At 35.1% G+C, this 26,882-nt stretch overlaps 2 protein-coding genes across 4 annotated transcripts; one reads left to right on the forward strand and one right to left on the reverse strand.

Moving 5' to 3' along the window:
• Nucleotides 1–3,468: 3,468 nt before the first annotated feature.
• Nucleotides 3,469–15,623, forward strand: IAR1 (ZIP metal ion transporter family). Of its 2 annotated transcripts, none has more exons than XM_006849392.4 (11): nt 3,469–4,061; nt 5,775–5,858; nt 5,956–6,005; nt 7,193–7,244; nt 7,839–7,955; nt 10,993–11,231; nt 12,181–12,336; nt 12,540–12,647; nt 14,120–14,221; nt 14,317–14,361; nt 15,355–15,623. In XM_006849392.4, the coding sequence occupies exons 1-11, from the start codon at nt 3,746–3,748 to the stop codon at nt 15,505–15,507; spliced, it is 1,422 nt and encodes a 473-aa protein (XP_006849455.1). In that variant the 5' UTR covers nt 3,469–3,745; the 3' UTR covers nt 15,508–15,623. The 2 variants fall into 2 exon arrangements, with proteins under 2 accessions (XP_006849455.1, XP_011625249.1); XM_011626947.3 differs by having other exon boundaries at nt 12,181–12,261.
• Nucleotides 15,624–21,192: 5,569 nt separating this feature from the next.
• Nucleotides 21,193–24,993, reverse strand: LOC18439219 (uncharacterized). 2 transcript variants are annotated; one of them, XM_006849391.4, is made up of 3 exons: nt 24,818–24,993; nt 23,343–23,516; nt 21,193–21,592 (listed from the first exon to the last, which is right to left on the reverse strand). In XM_006849391.4, exons 1-3 carry the CDS (start codon nt 24,881–24,883, stop codon nt 21,380–21,382), a joined length of 453 nt encoding a protein of 150 aa, XP_006849454.1. In that variant the 5' UTR covers nt 24,884–24,993; the 3' UTR covers nt 21,193–21,379. The 2 variants fall into 2 exon arrangements, with proteins under 2 accessions (XP_006849454.1, XP_020526156.1); XM_020670497.2 differs by having other exon boundaries at nt 24,612–24,832.
• Nucleotides 24,994–26,882: the final 1,889 nt, after the last annotated feature.

Consider the following 26,882-nt stretch of genomic DNA (forward strand, 5'->3'; position numbering starts at 1 on the left):
TGTTTAAGGTTGCCACCTTATAGAAACCACACCTATCATATAAGGGGAAAGTTTATATAAGGTTGCAACCTTAAAATGTAGAATTACAGGTGCACTTAAAAATTCCATCGGAGAATGTTGTTTCAATGTTGAAAAGCCCTCTAATTAATCATCTCAACATCGAGATATGTGAATATCAAAAAAAAAGATTATGAGTCTCAGAAATAGTGCATCTTGCAACACAATCTAGACCGTCCATTTCCAAGATTTTCATATATTTATATTTGTACTTGATTTTAACCATTTTTGGATTTTAAAATTTTATAATTAGATATTAAAATAGATTTTCAAATAATCCTAAGTTTGTTTACACCAAAATTACATGTTATAATAAAATTTGGAAGTGCGCCTTAATTTGATTGTTTAAGATTACAACGTTATAGAAACCTATATAATGAATATTATATAAAGAGAGAATGCCCCATTTCTTGCTTCATATTTAAGAAACATTTCGTCAGTTCTTAACTACCCACTATCAAAAAGTTATTTTAGTGGTTAAAAATTCTTTTGAATGTTAAGATAGGGGATCATTTTACTCACGACAAGTACAAAAAGCACTCAATAATTGGAGAGAGATTGAGAAAGCACAAGGGAAAAAAAATCCCAGAGGACAAAAAATTGGTCTAGAGAGACACAGCTCTGTTTCCAAAACAAGTAAGAGAGCGAGAGAGTGCCGTTTGATAGTCAAAAAAAATGAAAACACTTGAAATTTAAGCAGAGGGAGACAGAGATGGCCGTTTCATAGTAGAAGAGTAAAAGGATGGGTTTCTATAAGTCAGCCAGATTCATATGTACATGTGCAGCCCCCTTTAAAAGTCATCATAAAGATAGATTATCATCTAAGGCAAGTTTATCATAAATATGAAAAAAATTAAACTTTGAAATGTATATTTTTAAGATATTTTTGGTACCGTCCATATTTCATTTAACCCCATGCGCTTTACACAACATCAATCTTAGAGATGGAGGTTGAAGAGTCAGCGGGCGCAAGAGCCGGTGGACTCATAAAACATTTTTCCAAAGTTTAGAAACACTCGAAAGTCAAGCACGAGAGTAAATGAACTATTGCCCCATCCATTTCACATTCATCTCCGAGTACCAAAAGATAAGGGGCGCGATTTGTATAGAGCCGAAGCCCTAAACAATCAAAGTAAAGCGCAACCTTCAAATAGTGTCGAGAAATGTGAATTCAATACTGGAAATATTTGTGATAGCATTAAAATATATTTTTATATTTAGGTATAAAAGTTTAAGCATAAAAAATAGTGTAGATTGAGCTGATCTATGAAAATCTTGAAAATTCACGATCTAAAAATGCGTTACAAGATGTATTATTTCCAAAACTTGAAATCCATTTTTCTCATGTCTATGCGTCATGATGTTAAGATGATCAACTTGAGCATCAAAACAACCTCTTCTAGTGAAATTTTTTAGATGGGCTCTCATTCAATTGTTTAGAGCCATATAAACTTTTTCCAAATAATAAAAGGATGAATTTTCTATAAAGACTAGGCTTTGTGAAATCAAAATAAAGCCTTACCTTTTGGGAAGCACTTTTAGCAACATAAATCTCCACGAATGTTCTAAAATCAATTTCCAACATGGACAATAAAATTTGAAACTAAAAAAATGATACAAATATTATAGATCTTTATACACTTATTTTTAGGGTGAAATGGATGGTCTAGATAATTTGTTACAATACTACACTATATTTAAAGCTTGAAATCTTAATTTTTTTTCACAACCATAGTAACAAGGCGAGATGATTGATTTAAAGATTTTTCCCATGCTTGAATTGTAAAATTCGATGTGTTTATGAGGTGAGGCTTTTCTTATTTTGATAGGGCTTCAGCCTATTAAACCATTTTTTCAAAAAAAATAAAATAAAATAATATAGAGCCGATGCTCTAAATAATCAGATTAGAGCCACCTCAAAAATGTCATTAGAAGATGTTGTTTTAATGCCCAAATATCCTCAAATTGATCATCTCAACATCAAGATGCATGAACATGTGAAAAAAATGGATTTCAAGTTTTGGAAATAGTGCATCTTGGAACACATTTTTGGACCGTAAATTCTAAATATTTTCAAGTTTTTACAGATCTACTAGATCTACACTATTTTTGAAACTTTAAATTTTATAATTAAAGATGACAATATATTTTAAGGTTATATCAAAGATTTCCAGTATTAAAACCACATTTCTTAACACTATTTGAAAGCATACTTTACTTTGATTATTTACAGCCTCGGCTCTATACAAATGGCATCCAAAAAAAAATCTCTCTTAGCAAACTAGTGATCCATATTGTATAAGCTTTTATGCTTCCCTTGCAACATAAAACTTATATGCTTCCTCTTATCCTACCTTCCATTCTGAATGGAGGGTTAAGATTGCCCCAATCACATTGTCACCTCTCTACACTATTTTATTTAAATTTTTGTTTATATAAACTATTTTGACACCAAAATTTGTACGTCCAATCTTCTATTTAACTCGTACTTGTGAAAATTATAAAAACAATATTTCAAATAAAATAAAATAACCAAAATACTCCTGAAAGTTTCAATAGGTATTTCGGTAATTATATTTTATCGATAAATTGTTTTTCATATTTTTTATAGGTACGCCTTAATGAGAAGATGGCATGCACCAAATTTCATATCCATACAATTTATATAAAAAAATGAAAAATAAAATACTTTAAAATGTCAGATCTAAAATCAAACGATGAGTGGCTCTCTTGATCAATATAGGACAACTGGATGGTAGGGAAAGCATAGCTCTTATGTATGGGAAGTATTGAAACTATTGTTCGTAAAATCCCCTGATCTAACCGCTAACCGCCTGGTTAGATCAGAATCGGCTATTAGCTGGTTTCGGTTTTGAGCAGTTAGAGTGATCAATCGGTATTTAAAATAAAAAATAAAAAAGCATATAAATTCTAAAAAATAAAAAATTTGATTTGAAATACATTTTTAAATATTCTTTACATTATGGTAAATATTAAAAATTATTTTGGTCATTAATACTCATTTTTATATTTTTCATCTTTTTTAAAAAATTTAAAAATGACCATTAAAAAATATAAAATAGGTTAAAAATCTATTTTTTTCTATTAATTTTCAACTTTGGACTGCATTTTGTTTTAATCATTCTTTATATGCTTTTTCTATTTTAATAAATTTATTTTTATATTTTTATTTTTTTTAATATTATTTTAATGATATGGGATTTATCCGATTAGAGTGGTTAAATCGTCCGATTTACCGGTTTGCCAGGTTAAACCGCTTCCAAGCCAATATCCGATTAACCGTTGCGGTTGGATTTTGGTGATCGAAACCTTTCTCTTATCACTACTCGTATCTGAATTTGCGCCCTAATTCGTACCCCGCTATATTTACGCGAATTTCAAGATTCCAGTGAGAGAGAGAGAGAGAGAGAGAGAGCGTGTCAGTGCTTCCACTCCTACTAAGATGGATATCCTAACATTTGGAGTGATACTAGGCATCATTCTCATTTTTTTCATCCTCGTCTTAGTCATCACCATCGAAGGGACCTGCAATCGCAGGAGTTAAGACTGTAAAACTCTAACGGTCCTCACAGCACCAGGATCTCGTTTTTAGGGTTAGGGTTTTGGGGAATAAAAACCCGGTTTTCATTCTAAGGTTACGGTTTTGTAACCCTGCAAGAAAGGGAAAATGGCACCAGTTAGGGCAAGCATTGTTGCCTTCATGGTTCTAATTCTGGTTGGACCTTGTATCAGCCATGGCTTCGATGGTCATGGCCATCACCATGACCATCATGGATGCCATCATCATCATCATGATCACAGTCATGACCATCATCACGATCACAGAAATGACGATCACCATGTTAATGACCATAAGAGCTTGCCTGAGCGTAAATTACCAGAAGAATTGGCTGAAGAGGAGGATCTCAAACTGTATGGATTTGGGCTCCACTCGTCTCACGGTGAAGATCACTCTCATAGTGTTCTGCATCTTTCTAAGCTAGGTAAAAATTAATTGTATTTTGTTGAAATCCATATGTAAAGCACCCTTGAATTTGCTTTCATTTAACTCGTACTCGTACTCTTGATGCTTAAATCTTACTAAACAACCTCAAATTCGTTCGAATTTTACTCTTATTATTTTCATTTTACGCTCTTTCTCTCTCTGTGAACTGGTTAAGATTGACTGTGATCTGGATTCTAGAACCCCAAAAGATGCTTTTTAGAGCATACGCCGGTGGTGTGTGATATATGGTACACTACAGTTACATCTACTGTACATTCCCAATGATGGATGCTGGAGATTAATCATAGTTCTCAATCACATCCGTTCAACTAGGTATGTAACTGTCCATCATCGGGAATGGATGGAGGATGCCCCTGTGGATATGGTGAACTTCCGATCTTTATTTCATCTTTAACTAGGAGTGAAGCTTATTTTCTAGTTACCTTGAGGTATAATGCTCATTAAAAGACAAAAAGTTTATATAAGGTGGCACCCTTAATTGTGGAAGTGGGATTGAAGTAAGCTACACCATCCATTTTAATTGGACGGCGGTAGATTTGGTAGAGTCTTAGAAGATATGCCTGATATGACATTGGCTTAAAAACATGTGCCAAATCTACATCTCCAACTAAATACTTCTGCGAGTAAAGTTACCGCACCCTTAAAAGATATGCAAATTTGAATTGCATTGTTGTTTAATTCGTTTTCAAATTGGGATTCTCTTTAAAAGTTCATTATATGGTTTGCCATTTATTCAGAATGTGTGTAGTTTATACTGCCATAATTTTCAAAAAAAGTAATTAAGAACAAGTACAATATGTTAATAAAGTGTCTTGTGAATTAATGATTTGTTTTATTGTGGATGCAGTTAATGTGAACCCAATACTTGTCAGACCCAAATATGATCAGCATACAATTGTTTTAGATCTTTAAAATGTTAATTTTGTAATGCAAAATCAATCAACAAACTAATTTGTTCATAATAGAATAGTGTGGCTTTTATTGATATTTTTTTTGTAAGACTTCTATTGATGATTTAGTGTTTTCTGTAGTAAATTTTGGAATGATTTGGGAGAATTGGGCCTTGTTTAATGTACTTCAAGATCATGTGGAAGATTTTCTTCTGTCCATGAATGATTTGAACAAGTTACAAAGAGAATGGTTGATATTATGAAAAACAAGGTTGTGGAGTGTTATAGGAGCTGTTGCCTGGTTATATGATTCATTGTGCAGGATGCCAAATAAAAGATAAAACAAACGTACAACCAGAGACTTTGTGGAGTGTAACTTATAGCAAAACATGCATCAAATTTAATGTGTAGATGTTTACCATATTTATTCTATTGCTTCTTTTTCTTTCACAATATAGTATCAATATTTTGATATTTTTTGTGTGGTTTAGCACTTATGGTTCTTTTGGTTATTTATGGCCTCTGATCTCTTTGTTTGCATTTTAGAATTTAGGATCCTTTTGTAATCTCTTATAATTTCTTCTTTTAAAGGTATGGAAGTTCATTTATCTTAAAAAGTTATTTTCTTTTCATGGAAAGATGGCATTGATGCTTGAAGATGTTTTCATCTTTGGACAATGTATGAAGTTTATATGTAAATGTGATTCTTTTTGGTATCTTCTCCCTTGTAATTATCATTATATTTTCTTATAATTACCACGAGTTGGATTTTGATTATGTTGACTTGCTGGATTATGAAGGTCTCTGGGTACACGCAATGGGGTGTTCACTGTTGGTGAGCATGGCTTCACTTATATGCCTAATCATTTTGCCTGTTTTCTTTTGTAAGTACCAGGATACCATCTACTGATTGTGATTTGACTCCATTTTGTGAGCTTCGTTATGTACTTAGCTGGTACATGTTTTGTGAAACTATTGCAGTACAAGGAAAACCATCGGAGATAATTGTTGACTCTTTGGCTGCATTTGGGGTTAGATTCTTCTCTTGTATTAATGATGTGTTTTATTTTGTCTGAGTTCTTATAACTTTGCAGGTCAGCTCTTCTACTTTTATTTCTGTATGAGGTTTATTCTAGTGGGTTTGTTTCCCTTTGTGAATACTACAATCTGGTGATTAAGTTGACTCTATTATGTGGTTCATAGGCGTAAGAAATTATTTTCTTAAAAGATCGATTGAAGATGGAAATTTTAATGAATGGATTTTATAGCTAATCAGAAAATGGTGTTGCTGTTTTTTGGTATATGCTATTAAAATTTATTTCAAATTGAATTTGTGTGGGTGAACTAGTGAGCTATCTTTAGGTAGGTGTTTTCAATTGTAATTAGATCACTGATTTGCATAATATAAGAGTTATAGTCAGTTATCAGATTGCTGAAGTGAATTGCCATATGGGAAAGCTGTCGTGCTTGCTTTACTTCACCATTATTTTTATGCTAATATCCTTGCAAGTACATAACAATAGAGTTTGTTTCCTTGAGCAAGTAGCTGTTGTTAAGTGATGATATGTTGCACCATTTTTTGAAAGTTTCCCTCTAATCAAGTCGATGGATTTTATGGAAGGCTTCTCCTATGTGTTGTATAGTTTAGATACTCTAATGAGACCTTGTTTTTTGTAGCTTTAAGAATTACGATACTAAGAAGATTTAGTTGCTTACCCTGTGAACCCTTTATAGTGACTAGAAAAAATGTAACCTTTTGTAACTTCAGTACATTTCGAGGAGCTTGTTTTACATCTTTTGGTTTTCTTTAGCTAGAGCTTAGTGAACCTACACTTCTCCCTAACTTGTTCTGCACGAAATATGTTTTAGAGTTCTCATCCTCTTGCTACCAATGCAATATAGGTCTATTTGGTTTCTTTCTTCACCGTTTCTTCTTCCTCACATGGTATGGATTTTCAATTTTGCTTTTTTTTTTCTTCTTTTGAGTTATTAAACTGAGTATCTAATGTGATGTTCTGACTTGAGCAAACAGTCATAATGATTTGATGTAGACACTATACCAAAAAAAGAAGAAGGAAAAAACAAAAAAAAAATTGTATGAAGTAAGACATTTATAATTATACAGTTGATCGTATTTCCTTTGGGTTTTCTGTTCTGCAGGCTCATAAATTTTATGTATGTCTTAGATTTTGGCTCTAATGGAACTTTCAATTTACAGGCAGGAGCAATGTTGGGAGATTCTTTTCTTCACCAGTTACCACATGCCCTTGGTATATCCATTATAATTTATGAGATTATAGCTTTTTATAATGCTGCTTTTATTTTTTCTGAGAGAAATGGTGGTTTGCTTTCAAGAAAAAAAATGCTGCTTTTATCTGGAGTGTTTTTGTTTGTAATGATCCAATTTATAATTTAGGAAGGTGTGGATTTGTGATGAAATACATTAAGTAGAAATTGAAGGTGATATGGCTTGCGGAAGGAGATACAAACTCGATTTTCTTTAGGTGGTTTGGTTTAACCTATTTTCTTCTCTCAATATGGCTCATTAAATTAAAACACACACACACACACACACAAACACATATATATATATATATAACAAATTTGTTTTTTGAACCTTTAAACCTTTTCACATAGAGATTATTTCTATGGAGGTTTCTCTTTATGTATATGCTTAGTTGTCGTATGTTTTTGGGGTTTGCTCCACTCCCTCCATAATCCCCAATGCCTCTTTTTCTCCCCCCACTGCTTAAACATCATGGTTTGTTTGCAACGTTGTGTGCAACTTGATGCATATGTTACACGTGAGATTATCTGATTATTTTTTAAAAGGAGTTCATTTATTGTGTGGTTCTTTCTTTCAGGTGGCAATGGTCACTCTCACTCACCTGATCAGCATATGGACCATGGGCACAATCATGGACGCAAAGAGTCACATTCTCATTCCCTCAATGACCTTTCTGTTGGGCTTTCGGTTTTATGTGAGTGAAATTTTGTTACAGATACTGTTCTGTTGAAATTTCCATTTAACTATACTCATCAAGCACTTCAAAGGAGCATTTTTTACTTTGTGATTGTATTGAGAAGATGGGAAAGCTTTACATGTGACCCCACCCACATATAAAGTATATGTTAACCCCTACTCTCAGCCCACAGATCTGAGTAGATGGCTGGGATGGCTTGAGACAATGTCACAAGTTGGCTCTTGATCCGATGGCTTAGAGCATTTTATTTTTAAATCTTTATTCTATAAATCATATTGTAGTGAAATTTGGGGCATGCATACATTCGACAGGGGCACAAATGATAAAAATAATAAAAAGTATTTTCTTTGATGGAAATTTACCAGAATATCCCTTAATCTTTTGGGGGCAATTTGGTCATTTATTTTCACGAGAAATATTTGTTTATTTTTTCTTGGTGCGCCCCAATAAGAATATGGGACACCCCAAATTTTGCTAAAAAATTCTTTGTATAGAAAAAATTAAAAAGCAAACAGTATTTTGGCGTGACATTGTGACATGACAAATCCTAGCTGTCCGTTCAGATCAAATGGCTAAGTAGTGTGGTCACATATAATTTATATGTGGGTGTGGTTACATAGAAAGTTTTCCCTTAGAAGATAGCCAAGTTTTCCCTTAGAAGATAGCCAACCCATATAGTTGGGATAAGGCTTGGCTCAAGGTTTTAAAAAAGGATCGGTGACCCGGATCGTCCATTCGGAAAACTGGGTTGGAATGGTGGATCAGCGATCTGGACCAGCGGAATAAGCCAGATCCGGCCTTAAAACAGTTTCAAAAAATAATTTAAATTTCTTAAAAATCTAGCTTTTCAGGTTTCCAAAAAAAAATTGGTATTTCATTATATTTTTTTATTTTTAACCAAAAATAGTGAAATATTGTGAAGTGTTTTTTTGTCAAAGAGAGAGAGAGAGAGGTCATTTTGGTCATTCAAAGCTAGAGAGAGAAAGAAGTCATTGTGGTCATTCGAATATAGAGATTAGAGAGAGGTCATTCAAAAGAGAGAGAGAGAGAGAGAGAGAGAGAGAGAGAGAGAGAGAGAAAGTTTAGGCTTCTAGAGAAGAACTCTTGCATTCAATAAGCCAGAGAGAGAGAGAGTAAGAATTCAAAGTTTAGGCTTCTAGAGAAGAACTCTTGCATTCAATAAGCCGTGTGGATAGAAAGAGCAGTAAATTATGTCTTCTTGCAAGTTTGTCATTTTCGTACATGGGAAAGAGAATCCAAATACCAGGAAGGTTTACCTTATTAGACTATCATATAGATAGAGGTTTAATCGCACATTGGCCATTTGCTTTAACTGTTGAGAGGTCAAGCCTTATAAAAGGAGGCAATGGATGCATTTTAAACTGGTGATTGCTCCTCTTTTTGTGTTGAGCATGGGCTCATGGACATGAAGTGTGGACCACGATAAAAAAAATTCTTTTAAGAAATCCAAAAGTATTGGGAATAGAAAGAAAACATAGTGAAATAACATAATCAGTAGAGAAAATTGGGAAAAAAGTATTTAAAATAATAACATAACAAGGTGGGGTGGTTTAGGGCAGAATAGGCTGGCCCTGTCCTAACAGAATCAGCCGGTTTTGTCAAAGGATCGGTTGTTTCATGGGGGTAACCGGCTTGTTCCCGATATATAATTCCCACTGGACTGGTCCCACCGATTCCCGATCTGGATCGGGTGATTCTGATCTGGATCAACGATTTATAAAATCTTGGCTCGGATGATGATGATGATTGTGTTTAGAGGAAGATGTTATTTATCTTTCTCTGTCTTTCTACTTGCCTTCCTTATTTTCAAATGCAACTTGGGACTTGTTGAAAATCAAACTCTAGATGTCGATTTGGGGCACCCACCCTGGCCACTATCCATTGCAAACAAAAGGTTATCATAGATACCTTGGTAAGCCTGCAAGATCACCAAAAGTTTTCTCATGTTAAAAGATCATCTAAATCTATCAAGAACCTTGTTGAAATTTTTTGTTAAGATGAAGGAAAAATGGCGTGCCTTTCCACCTTGGATTGAATAACTCTGACATTCTATACTCCCATACGTGGAATTGAGCTATATCAAGTTATTAGCTCTTCTTTTATTTCTAAGTTTGGGTGTCTAAAATATGCTTTGGTTCCATATAACGATCTGAAGATGATGGCTCTTTGCAGTAGGCGCTCTCATTATCATCATCATTAGAGCTTTTTCCCAACTAATTGGGGTCGGCTACATGAATCTTCATCCGCCATTTTTTTAGGATTCATGTAAAAATTTGGCCAAGTTTTACGTTGGCTGCCTACCTAACACAACTCACCTCGTTTACCCGGGGTTGGGATGGGTTAAGGGAGAGTTTAAGGTCCTCACCCTTCTTAGTCCTTGTAGTAAGCACTCTATGACACTGGAATTATCTTAATCATCTAACTTCTCAATTCAATAGTGAAAGATTCAAAGAATAGCAAATGCAAAAGAAAGTCTCTGAAATATATTAACAGCTACACAAGTAGGCACTGGTAATTTACATGGTGAAGATATCAAGCATCACATCACTACCATCTCTAGCATGCATACAACTGGAACACACCATGGTGTATGTAGTGATTTGGAGCTTGCAAAATAAGTGACTTATAATGTGCATCTCACATGTGTCCTAATAATTTTATTCCTTTGTTCTAGTCAAAGTCCATTACCATTGTGACTTAGAATCCTGCTATCCTCACTTTCCGCCTTAATTTTTTTTCCTCTGCTACTTAATGAGTTTGAGCACATGGTGCGTTTTAGAAGCTCGAAAGGCCTAAAACTAGGAAATGAATTCCTATATTTCCTTCAATCATAGACCTTCTAGATTATTCTTTGACCTAGAAACTTGCCATCATCTCTGTCTATTTTATACTTTACATATTTTTTAGAAACAATGTCTTTGGTCTAAATTCTAGAACATACTAGTTAGAAAAAATTATCTTTGTGGTGAATCTTTGATTTCTTATTCATGTATCTGCAGTCTGGTGGTTGCAGCTGGGATAGTGGTCTTTCTTCTTGTTGAAATGGTTGTGAGGTATGTGGAGGATCACTCAGGTAAAGGAGCTCATGTTCACCATCACCACCGTAAGAGCAATTCAAAGTCCAAGATTGATGAGGATCATAATACTGGCATTAACTCTGGACCGAGTGACAAAGAAGAAACCTTCAATGGGAAGGTAGATGACTGTCAGAAGGATAAAAATCAGACTACCCATGAGGCCCACCTTCGTAAGGTACAAATGGGATTGTAACCATAAAAAATAACCTTTGATAGAGTTGTTATTACTGTTGTGGTCAAACGTTGTTTTTTGCTATGCGGTGATGTCTTTTTTGTATAAATCTACGACTTTGTTTTCTTGTTTTTTTATTTTTGTTCTATTGGCTTGATGTTTATAGTGGATTTTTGGTTTTGTTTAAATTTGCCCAAATCTTTAGAATTCATTCCTAAAATTATTGATGACTTATGTAAAGTAGAAACTGATGATTCTTTTTTTCTATTTAATTTCATGAAACCTACTGCTCTGATCGAAAGGATGATTGGTACTTGGTACTCTCTCTCTCTTTCTTTCTCTCTCTCTCTTTCTCTCTCTCTCTCTCTCACACACACACACACACTCTTTTGTATGTTTCTGAGTTGTATCCAAATTCCACCTGAAATGCTTGACTTATCTGATTATTCCTTTACAAAATTGTGGACTGTTCTGGTTAAGGAGCTTTGTCTCTTTCATCTTATTTTATTTTGTTTTATTTTAATGTGTGAATATATTGGCATCATAGTGGTTAAGTGGTTAAGTCTTTACAAGATTATTGTGCCTGATATTTTTGTGTATTCAATTGGTAGTTGCACTTTGCATTCTAAGTGCGGTTTAGTAGATCATTATATGGGATGTCAAATGTAATCTGTTTTATGAAAGGATCCCATTTTCTGCATTCTGAAAAAGATGCAGCAGGCAATCATTTTGCAAGCAATCAGGTTCTATGGGCATTATTTGTGTTATGTATTCCAAAAAATCTTGTTTTTGTGAGAAAATAGAAATAAATTGCGGTTCAGGCAATTTTTATTTACCACTAAAAGAAAAGATATCTATCACAAAGGAAATGAAAAGTTAGGCATGTTAAGGCAGACATTGACATGTAGTGTTAATCTGGTTATATTTACAAGGTTTTTGATTTGTTCTGCAGAGAGGCACTTCTACTGGAGCTGGTGGTGATAAGAAAGAAGAAACCAATAATCTAGCTATCCCTGACAAAAAGACGGTGCCAGTGAGTCGAAAAGAAGTGGCCACACCCTCCTCTAACATTGTCTTTGGATATCTGAATCTCTTTTCTGATGGTGTTGTGAGTTTTTGTTCTCCAATGAATACCAATCACTTTGCTGTGCTCCTTTTCTTTATGTGAATGCTCTAGACCGTCTTTGTATGTCACCTTGCATGTCCCTCCCTATCCTCCAACCCTTTCTCTCTCTCTCTCTCTCTCTCTCTCTCTCTCTCTCTCCATGATGTATTTGATGCATTCAGATGCAGTTCATTTGATTGTTTCAGCACAACTTTACTGATGGGATGGCTCTAGGAAGTGCTTTTCTACTTTATGGTTCAGTAGGGGGATGGTCTCGAACTCTTTTTCTGCTTGCGCATGAGCTACCACAGGAGGTTCTTTCTAGACTCTGGTTGTTTTTGAGTTTTGCATTTGTTAGTTGAATTAAGTTATAGGAAGCAAATAAATCAGTAAATCTATTTATTTCTTTAGATAATGGTGATTCTGCTCGAATTTTCACCTGTTGGTTGTAATGTGGCCCTTTCTTTCTTTTAGTATGTTCTCCCATCCTTGCATTTGCAATTGAATACTCAAGGATGACAACCATGTTGTTAATAGTAAAAACCAGTAACCGCTTCGGTGGGTGGGTGGGCGGGCGTGGTTCTCTATATGCGGTGCATGTGTGTATGTGATGTACTTTACTGCTTTTTGGAGCTTAAGTGACATTTTTTGAGCTTACATTTCTAACACTGTCAGCTGAATCCTTTCTTTGGCACTGCAAATTATTTCAAAATTTCAACTAGTTCATTGGAGGATTTTGACCAGCCTCATGAAATGTGCTCTTTCTTCCACCACTTTTCTATTAAATGGGTTAATGGCATATGAATGGGTTGAATCTCTATATTTTCATGCTTCAAAGCCTAAAATGCTGACAATGAATGTTGGTCCCCTGTAGCCCTTAGTTGTTTTGATTATATAAAATGATCCAATTGCTTCCAAGCCTAAAATGCTGATAAAGAATGTTGGCTCCCCTGCAGCCCTAAATTGTTTGGAAAGAGTTTATATAGAGCCGAGGCTCTAAACAATCAAATTAGAGCGCACCTCAAAAATTTCATGTTTCGATACTCAAATATTCTCAAATTGATCATCTCAACATCAAGATGCCTGGACATGAGAAAACAATGGATTTCAAGTTTTGGAAATAGTGCATCTTGTAATACATTTTTGGACCGTCAATTTTCAAGATTTTCAAGTTTTGATAGATATGCTTGATCTAAACTATTTTTGAAGCTTTAAATTTTATAATTGAAGGTAAAAATATATTTTAAGGCTATCACAAATATTTCAAGTATTGAAAACGCATTTCTCACAAAGACATGAGAAAAACAATGGATTTCAAGTTTTGGAAATAGTGCATCTTGTAATACATTTTTGGACCGTCAATTTTCAAGATTTTCAAGTTTTCATAGATATGCTCGATCTAAACTATTTTTGAAGCTTTAAATTTTATAATTAAAGGTGAAAATATATTGTAAGGCTATCACAAAGATTTCTAGTATTGAAAACACATTTCTTGATACTATTTGAAGGTGCATTTTACTTTGATTGTTTAGAGCCTCAGCTCTATACAAACCGCACCCAAATTGTTTTGATATAGAAAATGGTTCAATTGCCAAAAAAGAAATGTTGTTTTAGATTTTTGGGGCATCAAGGTCATTTGACATTTGCTCTGGTGATTGGTGACGCTTCATCTTACTGTGACAGTCTTTTGCATTGTCACTCAAGGGCCTCTTCGAAATGTTCGTGTACAATATTGAACCAAAATAGAAAACTACCCTTATGCAACTCTCTTTCTTGCTTCGCTCAGATTGGAGATTTCGGAATTCTAGTAAGATCAGGCTTCACTGTTTTTGAAGCCCTATTCTTCAACTTCTTATCAGCGTTGGTGGCATTGGCTGGGACTGCATTAGTGAGTACTTTGGCCCCACAGTATTTTAAGCCTACTCTCTTTCTCCTCATAAACAAAACTAAAAACTTCATATTGATTGTTACTTTTTTACACAGGCTCTGCTCTTAGGGCAAGATCCTGGGCATTCTTCATTGATAGAGGTGAATGAGAGGACGCGATCCTTTTGGTGCATCTTGGTTTGGCTATGGACAAGGATTTAATAATGGGAAAGCATATCATAATCTAATGATGTATGGTATATGGCACCTTAAAGCGGCATGCACTGTCCCATTTCTAATGATGGGCAGTGGAGATATAACTATAGCAGGGCTCACCCAGTGTTAGTAATCTCCACCAAGCATCTATATCATGGATGGTGGATGCCTTTTGGAGTTTGTGGGGTAGTTCAATGGAAAAGCGGTTCCCTACAAGTGGTGGAGTGGAACTCAAGATGTCATGTGGCACTCTGCCACCCTGATGTTACATTGTGGATGCCCTTTTGGAGTACCATTTAGCATATTGCATTGTATTATGGGAAACTTTTATGTCTCGTGTTATACAAAAATTATATGTTCCACCTCTCTCTCAGCTGTCTGATTTGAATGGACGGCTGGGATAGCTTTAGTCATATTGTAACAACTGGTCTTTGAGTGTCTGATTTTGATTGGACGGCTCAATATATTTTATTTTTATTTCTTTATAGATCATATTGGCATGAAATTTAAGGTGAACCCTCTTTTTATAGGGGCACTCTAAAAAAATAAAAAAATATATGATAAAATAAATAATCCAAATACCCTTGTAACTTGCAGGGGTATTTTGGTATTTTGATTTATCAAGAATATTTTCTTTTTATTTTTGTTGGGTGTTCCCTTATAGATATAGGACATGTCGTAAATTTCATGTCAAGATAATTTATAAAAAAAGTTTAAGATAAAATAATATTAGGCGTGTCACATGACTGAAGCTATCCCAGCTGTCCATTTAGATCGGATAGCTGGGAGAGGAGATGCATGTATAATTTTTCTATAGCAAAGGCCATAAAGCAAGGTTTCCTTAATATTATAGTCTGCTTTTCCTTTAGTAATTTGGTGTAGTATTGACTGAATATTAAAAAAAGAATAAATTTAGTGTGTTTTGCATTTCTTTTGCAGGGTTTCACAGCGGGTGGATTTATCTACATTGCAGTTGCTGGTGTGCTTCCTGAGATGAATAAGGGAAATTCAACAGTTATAGGTACAATTGTTCAGTTATCTTTCCTTATCATGGGGATGGCCGTTGCCCTCTGTATTTCTCTTTTGGAGTAGGTGAAAACTCACAGTAGTGCATGTTTTATTTATTTTATGGGAGGTTATTCATATAGATTCCTTAAATTGCTATCTGTATGAATATGGTATTCTGGAAGCAGAAAAGATTTATCATCTGAGTGGAGAGAGGTGGTGAGATGACCACAGCTGCAGATGTTAGTCTTGTATTCATGATTTACGCGTAGTCTCTCTCTCTCTCCCTCTGAACATTTCACAAGCTGACTGCATCACTCCATAGAGCAAAAGGTCGAAAAATTTAGAGGAAAAAATTATCTACTATCAGTTTCTTTATAAGAAAAATCTCATGCAGTTACCGATCAAACTTCACTTGGGGCATAAATAAAAAAGTGGCTGATCTCTACAGAGCCGTGTTAGAAAATTGAGCACGTATACCATGCTCCTGCAGCACATTGTACCCTTATTGCCGTGAGGTACTCTGCAGGATTCGATGTCGAGTATTTAACCTTTCCCTATATCGTTTGAGTTAATTTCATATTACCCATCAAAATATATGTGCCCATTGAGTTGAAATAGTTGGAGAAGGGTAAATTGTTAAATTGTTAAAAAGTTAGGTATATTCTGATAAATTTTTCTTTGTTCAATTTGAAATTTTAGGATCTACCTAAAAATCAGTAGAGAATTATTTTTAAAAAACAAATTTAGATTTTGAGTTTTTTAGCACTTGGATCTCACAATCCAAAACTGGAGTTCAATCTTGGGATATTATTTCTCTTATATGAATATTTTATGTGATTTAATATTTTTGGGAAAATGGCCTGTAACCTCCTCCCTGAAATTTCCATTCCTATTAACCTCTTGGGTTAACCAAAATTCTTTGTATCCCATCAAGTTTTAAATTTTGGGACCATTAGCCCCTATAATTATATTTTTCTTTATTTTTTTTTACAAATTTGATCTCTTTGTTTTACAAAATGTCAAACCCATACATTAGTCATCCATATTAATAATTATTATAATTAATTAATAATTATAATAGTAACAATAATAATAACAATAATATCTTAATTGTTAAATATTTCATCTCTTATAGGTATTTTGATAAAGTTTGTAATAAATAAACGATAATAATCATTAACAATAGTAACAAATATTTTGGTTAATCATTTTTCAAGTTCAAACAATATTGATATAAGAGTAATGACACTATGAGATCTTCCCCCACCTATGTGAGTATGCCTCTAAAGGATCATTAAATTTTGAAATAGATATCTAGAAAAGTTATGACATGGGTGTGGAATTTGAGTGAATAGGTTTATTGATAGTTTTTCTAGAGATCTGTGTCAAAAATTAATGATGATTTTGTGGGGTTTTACTCACATGGGTGTTGGGGGGGGGGGGGGAGGGGGGTTTAATAGTATCATTACTCTTGATATAATTGTAAAATAGGTCACAATGTTAAAGAAAATTTCATTTTTATTTTCATTTCTAAATTTATAGATTGGGATCCGTGAGGTAAGATTGGTTTTAGGCAATGAAAGAGAATGGGAAGGGAAAATTTTGTAAAATAAAAAGATCAAATTTGTAAAAAAAAAAAAAAATCTAAAGAAATACACAATTAGGAGTTTAATTGTAGCAAAATTTTAAATTTGAAGGGGTACAAGGGATAATTTAAGGGGGTACAAGGGATTTTGGTGAACCCAATGAGCTAATAGGGATGGAAGTTTCAGGGAGGGGGGTAAAGGTCATTTTCTCATTATTTTTTTGGTTTATTTATTTTAAGTTAGTCACAACGTTGGAGAGGTTATAACTCCAAAAAAACTTTGGGGGTCTTAAAAATCCTATATTAGATTTTGTTTTTTTAAATGGATAAGCTTAGCACTGAATTGGTGCAAGTGGGAGTTTTAAAAAAGTGAAAAGATATTAAAGAACATGGATGAAAGTAGTGAGAAGAGATATAGTGATTTACAATATGATTGAGGGTATGACTTTTGATAGATTAGACATACAGAACAAGAGCGACTCCCAATGGTAAAATCGACGAGCTACTCTTGTGGGAGGACAAAATCTTTTGGATCAAAATTTGATAATGTAACATGGGCTAAAGTATAGCCAAGATGGCTTCGACATCATGCTAAACTTAGAGGCATGTGGCAGGTCTTCTAGGGCTAGGCACCTGGTCAATTACCTTTGCTACTCCTAATGCAGTAACACCAGGTAAAAATACTTCGTTACTTTTGCAAGTTTATATTTATAGTCAAAAGATTCCACCCTCCCATGGCACCATTTTCTCCATTCAATCCCTGGGGTAAACCTCATTAAGAAGTGTTTGTAGGTCCAAAAACAATAGGAATGTTTATTCGACCTTGATCCAACAGCAAAAAAGAAAAAGAAAAGGTTTGTTTATACTGTAGTTAAGTGTATGTTAAGTGTATGTTAGGCTTTGATTGAGGATGTATCCTCTCTCCCCAAAGAGAGAATGTACAGCATGCCTCCAGAGGACCATACCATTCATATCGAAACTTACAACTGAATTTAGAAATAGTTTTAGGATCCCAAATAATATCGGGATGGAATAAAGGAACAAACAATATCATATCGAAAGTGAATTACAAAAAAAGAAAAAAATATTGTATTATTATTTCAAAACATAGACCACATTATCATATTGAATGTTAATTATGGAAAAAATAGAAAGTGGAGGAAAGCTTCATCACGATTTCAAAACATATAGAACATTGAGAATGATCTCAGTTTGACATGATTAGGGTTGTAGAAGTTCTCTCTTACCTAGTGTGGTTTTCAAGGCTACACACAAGCTGGGATAATTGCATATAGGTGGTGATATCTTCTTCTTTCTTCTTTTTTTTTTTTTTTAAAAAAATAAGAAATTACTGTTTATATTTAAATCATTTGATTCCATCAAATAACACAAGGGTGCAATTGTGTATAGAGCAGAGGCTCTAAACAATCAAAATAAAGTGTACCTTCAAATAGGTCGAGAAATGTGGTTTCAAAATTTCAATGTTGGAAATCTTGGTAATAGCCTTAAAATATTTTTTCATCTCTAATTATAAAATTTAAAGCTTAAAAAATAATGTAGATAGAGTAGATCTATGAAAACTTGAAAATCTTGAAAATTGACAGTCAAAAAATATGTTATAAGATGCACTATTTCCAAAACTTGAAATCCAATTTTTTCTCATGTCTATGCATCTTGATGTTGAGATGATCAATTTGAGGATATTTGGACATCAAAACAACCTCTTCTAGTGAAGATTTTGAGGTGGGCTCTAATTTGATTGTTTAGAGCCCCGGCTTTTTATAAACTTCTTCCATAACGCAAAGCATAAAAGAGGTGTATTAAACAATCACTACAAGTAATTCAGAACAAGAGAGTTCTTGTTTGGGCCAAAAATCCGTGGCTTAATTACCTTCTCTATAAACATGATTAACGATTAGCTTCTCTATAAATATCATTAATGAAAACCTCAAGAGAAACAAACTTGGCCATAGGTAGCGATTAGCTTCTCTATAAACATGGTTAATGAAAACCTCAAGAGAAAAAAACTTGGCTGCAAATAATTGCATATAGGCAATGACCTTGTAATCGTGAAATATAGAAGCTCCCTCCGATTTTGTAATTGATGGCTATAGTGAAACAAGTACAGTACGCCGAATCTCAGTTGAACTCCAAATTACTCAGGCCTGCCCTTGCAATCCACTCGCGGTGGTAAGGCAAAAAAAAAAAAAAGAACATATGTACTTCCAGCTAATTCTTGTTTTCTACGGCATGCCATCCCTTGGTGTAAGTGGACGATTCTATTGTATATTATATAACCAATATATAATGAAAATATTTATCTTTAATACAAGGAGGTTACAATTATTTACAACCATCAGATGTGAAAGCTAGTAGGTTGGGTGTGTCACAAAGTTAAATAAATTTTTTTTTGAAGTTTAGGTTTGGTCAATAGAATAAATGCATTAATTCAATTTCACATCCAATGGTTAAGATTAATTATAACAACCTTGTACCAAAGATAAATTATCGATATATTTTTTATTTAACATACTGAAAAATAAGCTGTTCAAAACACCCCTATATACGGTATGCATGTATATTCTAGTATAATCGACATCAGGATTCTCTAGACAAACTAATGTACCCTAGGTTTACCAAAATTCTAAATGAAATATGAGAGAGCGAGAGAGAGCACACTGTAGAAGAAGTGAAACACAAAGGAGGCAAGGGCAAAAGCAAAAAGGAAAAGAATGAACACCCATAAAAATGAGATACAATCTTCTTTTTTGGATACTTCATCATGCAAATGGCTTTTGGTCGTTTTACTTTCTTTGCGGTTTTGCAAAAGCATAGCTTTTTTTGGCAGCAAAAATTCTAATGGATTCTTGCCTAGGTTACAAATAAGAAGGCCCAATTAGACCACACTCAGTTTCACTATTCAACGTTTCACCGTTTTTCTTTTTTTCTTGCCCTAGCTCATTACACTTGGGTCACATTTTAAGGATGGTCACAAATCAAGGAGGGTCAATGTTCAGTTTTGCTGCTCCATCAAACAAAATTTGTTCTTTGAACAGCCACGTGAAATATTGATATTTGGAATACCCATACTTTGGCCTTAATCAGTGATTTAAAAAACATATTGTTGACCTGAATCGAGCATCGTAAAAATCGGTTCGGATCGGTGAATCGACGTTTTTACTATAGCAAAACGCCGTTTTACTATAACAATTCGCCGGTTATCTTCTAGGCCCAACAATTTCCTATATATTGACAGAATCGACATGAGTCAATTTCCTATTTATCGACAAAATCGACACAGGTGACCGATTTTTGGATCGGACGGGGCAATTCCGTGCCGAACCGACATTTTTTAAATCACTGGTCTGAATACATTATGAAATATAGGAAAGGTTTCTATACTTCCCCTACAGCATAGAAGATCTATGCTTCCCCTACCATTCAACTGTCCAATTTTGATCAAGAGAGCCACTCACCACCGTTTGATCTTAAATCCGATGTCTCAAAGTATTTTATTTTTAGTTTTTTTTTATACAAATTGTATGAATATGAAATTTGGTACATGCCATCGCCTAATTGGGGCACACTTATAAAAAATATTAAAAATAATTTTTCGATAAAATATAATGACCAAAATACCTCATGTATGTTTCAAAAGTATTTTGATCATTTTATTTTATTGAAAATTTATTTTTTATATATATTTCGCTAGTGCGAATTTAATAGAAGAATGGATGTCCAAAATTTGGTGTCAAAATAATTTATAGAAAAAAATTAAAAATAAAATAGTGTAGAGACATGATATTGGGATTGGGGCAATCTTAGCGGTCCATTCAAAATGGACGGTTGAATAAAGGGAAGTATATAAATTTTATGCTGTAGAAGAAGCAAAAAAAGGCTTGCCCATGAGATATTGGCCTTCATAAATATTAATCTCAAAAGGCTTAAAACGTAAATACCACTACTTTTGGAGTCCATAAACAATACTACTTGTTGGGTTTCAGACACCAAACTCGCGGCCCGTCAACCATCGGTTGCTGGCATCAGTCACTTAGAGGTGCTGCAAGTATGTTGTTTGAAACCAAACAGGAAGTATAATGCAATTTTTCCCTCACTTTCACATTTGGGAACTAAAGTGAGAGGAAAAGAACCGGCAGAAGAGCTAAAAAGAATAGTCCATAATAGAGACAGTATTACAATTCATTCCAGTAGAAAGCATTCATAATGTACACGGAAGCCGCGGACTCGTGTTTGAACAACTGGTTCTTATAATTACAACCACCAAATGAGCCATCCCTCTCCCTCCCTCTCATGTTTACAACAATGAAATGAGACATGCTCTGCCTCAATCAACCCCCTCTCTCTCTCTCTCTAAGATTCAAACTCTTGGAGCATTTTAATGAGATTGGGCTCTGGTGCGCTAAAGGATGGGAGAATTACATGGTTGGCAGGGTGCGACTGGTGACGCTTCCTCGAGCTGTATGTGGGGGATTCCGCAGGTCCCACATTGTCCTCCTTCATCACTGGCAACTCTCCTCTCCTCCTTACGCTTGCTGCAAGCCTTTCCTTCCATATTCTCCCATCCTGAGCACAAAAAGAAAAACTAAACTCTCTCTGTCTTTCACACACACATACACAATACCCAAGGTTCAAATCCACCCACCCCAACTCCCCAAAACCACACAACCCCAACCCCCCCCAAAAAAAAAGAAAAAAGAAAAGAAAATGGAACTGTTGAATTAAGTTATTTTCTGAAAAAGTGAACAGAGAACATTTGGATGAGAAAAAGCAAATTGCAAAGTAACTGCTTTAAGCAAAGTGATGCCACACTGTAGCCATCTGTTGTCGACATTGGACGGCTGGGGTGATGTTAAAGCACTTTAGGAAACTTCAGTGCACACATTTTAATTGCAAAGTAACTGCTTTAAGCAAAGTGACGCCACACTGTAGCCATCTGTTGTCGACATTGGACGGCTGGGGTGATGTTAAAGCACTTTAGGAACTTCAGTGCACACATTTTATATGAAACTTCTAAAATTACCTGCAAAATTTCTTGATCACTTGTTGCAACTCAATTTTCAAATGTAGTGACCTTCCCCCCTAACCTTTTCTCTTTCCCACTTTCACCAATGCAGCGTGTACTATTTCTCCACACTTATCGTCCCCATCACCAACCCATAACATCATCCCTTACATAGAAACCTGAAGTCCTAGATATCCAACATCCCAAGTCCTGCACTTCTCAATCTCCTATTTCTGACTTAGTCCCAAGCATATTTTCATAGAGGGTTTGCAACAAAATAAGGACATTTCATGTAGCTCAAAACATACATTGGGTAATATTGCTTTGTAGTCCTCTTTAAACCTGTCATAGTTAGCTCTACACATTACTGAGTGTTTTTTTTACTGTGGGAGACCGACACCTTCCAAAAGAGGGGCATGGAAGGCCGTGCTTCCATATTTCGGCTCCCACGTCCTGCGTGATTCGCGGAACTTGGGCCTTCCACTCCCAAAACATTGCACCAATCGACCATGCCCTACATGGAATATGATGTTTCTTCTTTTTTGTTTGGGTTGGTGAATTTGACCTGTCATGTGTTTTACATCTATTTATTAAGCAATGTGTTTTCAAACACGGCTCGGGCAAGGTACTCTAGCCCTTGCCGAGTAACTAGGTCAAGTCCGAGGCGATTCTCCAAGTCTAGCCTGAGCCCCTAGACAGCCCCAAAAGAGCAGAGAAAATTGCCGAAAAAATCCCTTAAACTCAGAAAAATAGTAGAATTAAAAAAAAGTATAAACCATGAAAACGATTGATGCCGCTGACTTGAAAAACAATAGGGAAAAATCAAAAAAATGGGAAAATAAGAAAATAAAAAATCAGAAAATAAAAATATTTCAAAACAAAAAAATAAAATACAAAATTAAGTACAAAACTTGGGTGGGTGAGCCCAAGTTTTGCAGTTTTTGGGTGAGTCTGTACAGAACTGTCCAGAGTATTGTACAGAGTACACTATGCTCCCTGTTCCTGCCATAGCAGGCGGCAGAGACTGGCGCACTCGCCTGAGTCTGAATCGACTCGGCAAGTTTTGGAATTGGGAATGTGCTTGTATGTGCTATACAAGTTGAAGCTGAAAAGCAATCAACAGACACTCTAACATAATAGAAAAACCTCAATTAGTTTAATTGCAACCACAAGAATGTGGACATTAGCTTATATTTCCAACTAAACGATCTTGTTATCTAACCAATTATCAAGTAACTGAAAAGTGACAACTAAATCAAAGGCTTCTATAGTATACACACTTGAGAGAGAGAGAGAGAGAGAGAGATTTACATTGAGAATAGATGGTTCGGGCATCGGGCATTTTACAGGCTGCTCATTGTCATGTGGCTCGAGAGGGTGGTCTATGGGCTTGAACTCCACATCCAACTCAACCCCGTGCCCACCTGCAGGAGAAGGCACCACCACCACTACCTCTCTATTAAGACCCACACCATCTTTCTCATCCTGTAACCACAGCAACACAACCGAAAAAGGAAACAAAAAAAACACACACACGCACACACACTTAGATTAAGAACCGAGCATCCTCTCTCTGTGTTGTTGTTCTCTCTTTATTCAATTTTTCTTAGGAAAAAGAACCCCACTGGCTGATATCCCATAGAAGAGCAGAGCCCATGGACTTCTAAGTTGCAGCATAAAAATAAAAAAAAGAGAGAGAAAACACCTATTGCACTGGCAAGAAGAAGGAAAGGAAGATCAGGGAATGTTAAGTAAGAAGACCATCTTTCTCATCCTAAACTAAGATGGAGACTGAAACTAATGAAGAAACACGAAGAAGAAGAAGAAATAGTTGACATTTGATCATAGATTAGGCACATTTATTCCAATGAAATAAGAAAAGTCCTACTGAGACAACAACAACATGCAAACCCTTCAAGACAAACCCAGGAAACACCCTGCATCTATATACATTTATTTATGAAATGCAAAGTTTCACAAAATGAGAAGTTCCTCACTGTGTGCCTTTCACATAATACATGGAATTGCAAACATTTAACAAATTCAAACTAATTTAATCATCACTAATTTACATGAATGCAGTTCTGAAAATGAAAAAAACCCCATCAATATGTGAGTAGTATTCAATAACTACCACAATCCTTATAGCATACTTGGAGTCTTCGACGCAAATTAAACACTTCCAAACCCAAAAAAAGGGAAAAATGTGAAAAGCAACATTTTCTCTAAAGATCCATATCAGTAATGAAGCAATATAAATAAAATTAATTAACAGGAAGACCCATCATCCACTTCAACATGAAAACCGCATAAAACTAGTCTGTAAATAGAGATCTTTCTCCTGTTACAACAAAATGAAATCCAAATTCGAAGGAGAAAAGGAAAAAAAAAAAAAAAAAAAAATCAAATCTTGACAAATTTCTTCTCATCATCCATTAGAGAGAGAAAGAGAGATCACTGATACATTCACAAGTAAGAAACGTTGGAAATTGAGGGACTATACATGAAACGCTAAAACCAAATTTCTCTCGTTTGATCAAAAGGAACCCAGAAATAAAAGAGAGAGGGAGAAAAATTTACCAATTCATCGACGCATGAGTAATTCAATGAAATCGTCATTTTGATGCTTAGAAACACACTCAAACAGAAGATTCAGCCTTTAAAGATCAGAGAAACAGTGGAAAAGTGTGTAATTTAAAGAACCCTAGTTTTCAGGTGTGTGTGAAAGAGAGAAAAGGTAAAGTAAGAGAGAGAAAGAGGAGGAGAAAAAGAAAAAGAGAGATTACCAGGGCGCTTTGTGTTCGACTATGGGCGGACCTTTGCCCTGAAAAACGCGAGAATATTCCCACCATTTTCTCTTTCTGTCCCTCTAATACTTTCAGCTGACAGGACCTAAAGAACCAGGCCCGCCATCTCTCTCTCTCTCTCTCTCTGTAACGGTTTTTGTTAAAACTGTACACACACTCTCTCTCTCACACTGCGGATTCTCTTTAGAGGTAGACCCCTCTCTCTAACTGGAGCTTCTATTCAACCGTACAACTCTCTCTCTCTCTCTCTCTCTCTCAGGCTGCGGTATCTGTCCAGCTTTGGAGATCCTCTCTTTCTCTCTCTAACTATGCTCTCTGTTTAACTGTAGGGTGTCTCTCCAGCTGCGGCCTCAACTGTAGCTACTTTCTTTCTCCCTCCTCAGCCGTGGTTCTGTTCAACTTTGGAGACTCTCTCTCTCTCTAGCTTTGGAAATCCTTTCTCTAACCACGTTTTTTGAACGGTAGGATATTTCTTTACCTGCGGTGGCAACGGTACGTATACTTTCTCTCTCTCCTAACATGTGGTTTCCGTTCAACTTTGGACTCTCTCTCTCCTCCCACCGCTGGTGGGAGGAGGGAAATGGAAAAAGATATATTTCAAATATAAAAGAAAAAAAAATTCAAAAGGTAAGGTGCCAAGACGCGTCAAGTGTGAGGTGCGGAATAGGGGGGCAACGGGTTGGGTTAGTAAGACCCGGACCCGGACCAGGAACCGGATCTGTATGGCATTTTGGTCTAAATTTTGGACCTAGACCTAACTTTTCAGCTCCAAAATTTGGACCCAAGGTCCGGTGTACTTGTCAGGTCCCAAGTCTTGTTCGGTCCATTGCTACCCTTAGTTTATCTCAGACACTTGGGTTATGACTATGAGTTTTTTTTTTTTTTTGCGATCGTGTACTTGTTAAAAATATTTACTGTATTGCACAACATTTATGAATGGGTGTTGTTTCAATAAGATTTCAACCTTAAACAATCTAATTAAGGTGCACCTCTAAATTTTATAATTTTGGTGTAAACTATTCTTAGGATTATCTCAAAATCTATTTTCATATCTAATTATAAAATTTTAAACTCTAAAAATAGTTAAAATCAAGTAGATCTATAAATTTATGAAAAGCTTGAAAATGGACGGTCTAGATAATGTCTTGCAAGGTGCACTATTTTTGGGACTCAAAATCTTTATCTTTTTCAATATTCATATATCAAGATGTCTAGATGATCAATTAAAGGGTTTTTCAATACTAAAACAATCTTTTTCGATAGATTTTTGAGGTGCATCTTTAGTTCTATATTTTAAAGTTGTAACTTTATATAAACTATTTCCTTTATGAATACCCCCCACGTATACTCTCACTCTGCACACTATTTTCATAATAATTGGAAATTCTTAAGAAACAAACTTATTGACAACATCTATGAACACCTACATACACCTATAGTATTCGAGTCGTGTCCATTTGGAGCCGGACCTAACTTTTCACGCCCAAAATTCATACTCATTCCTAGACTCAAGGTCGAGTCCAGCCTTCGGGTCCATTGCCACCCCAGTACTGCTGAGTGTGAATTGTGAACTAGTGCCTGTGAACATTTGTGTAAATGACAAAAATGGCCATATTTCAACTTATCAATGATCAAATTATCCGCACCAAAGATTAAAAACACGGATAGGTGACTAAACTGATCCGGGTCGGCGGCCCCCTTTTTTATGTTTCACCGGTGAAACTCAAAAGCTCAAGCCTCAGCCTCTAGTTTTCCTCCATAGTTCAAATTCAAACAAATGATTTGCCTATTTCACCCAAAATTCTATTGTAGATCTATCAGAGAGTAAGGATTTGACAAAATTTTAAATCCATTCGGTTAGAAAAACGAGCCAAGTGAATTTTGAGAGATTTATTTTATCGTGATAAAGAGCAGCTAAAAGATTTCTTACTCTTGCAAGAGTGTACTATTCATTTAGTCCCTCGAGTATAACACAAGCTAGAAATACCTTCTGCATCTCAAATTTTGGGGATCTAATCTCTATAACCCATAATCTAATCTCAAT

This window comes from Amborella trichopoda, chromosome 4, assembly GCF_054954075.1.
Source record: "Amborella trichopoda isolate Santa Cruz 75 chromosome 4, AtrichopodaSantaCruz75HAP2 v2.0, whole genome shotgun sequence".
In the NCBI taxonomy this organism is placed as follows: domain Eukaryota; kingdom Viridiplantae; phylum Streptophyta; class Magnoliopsida; order Amborellales; family Amborellaceae; genus Amborella; species Amborella trichopoda.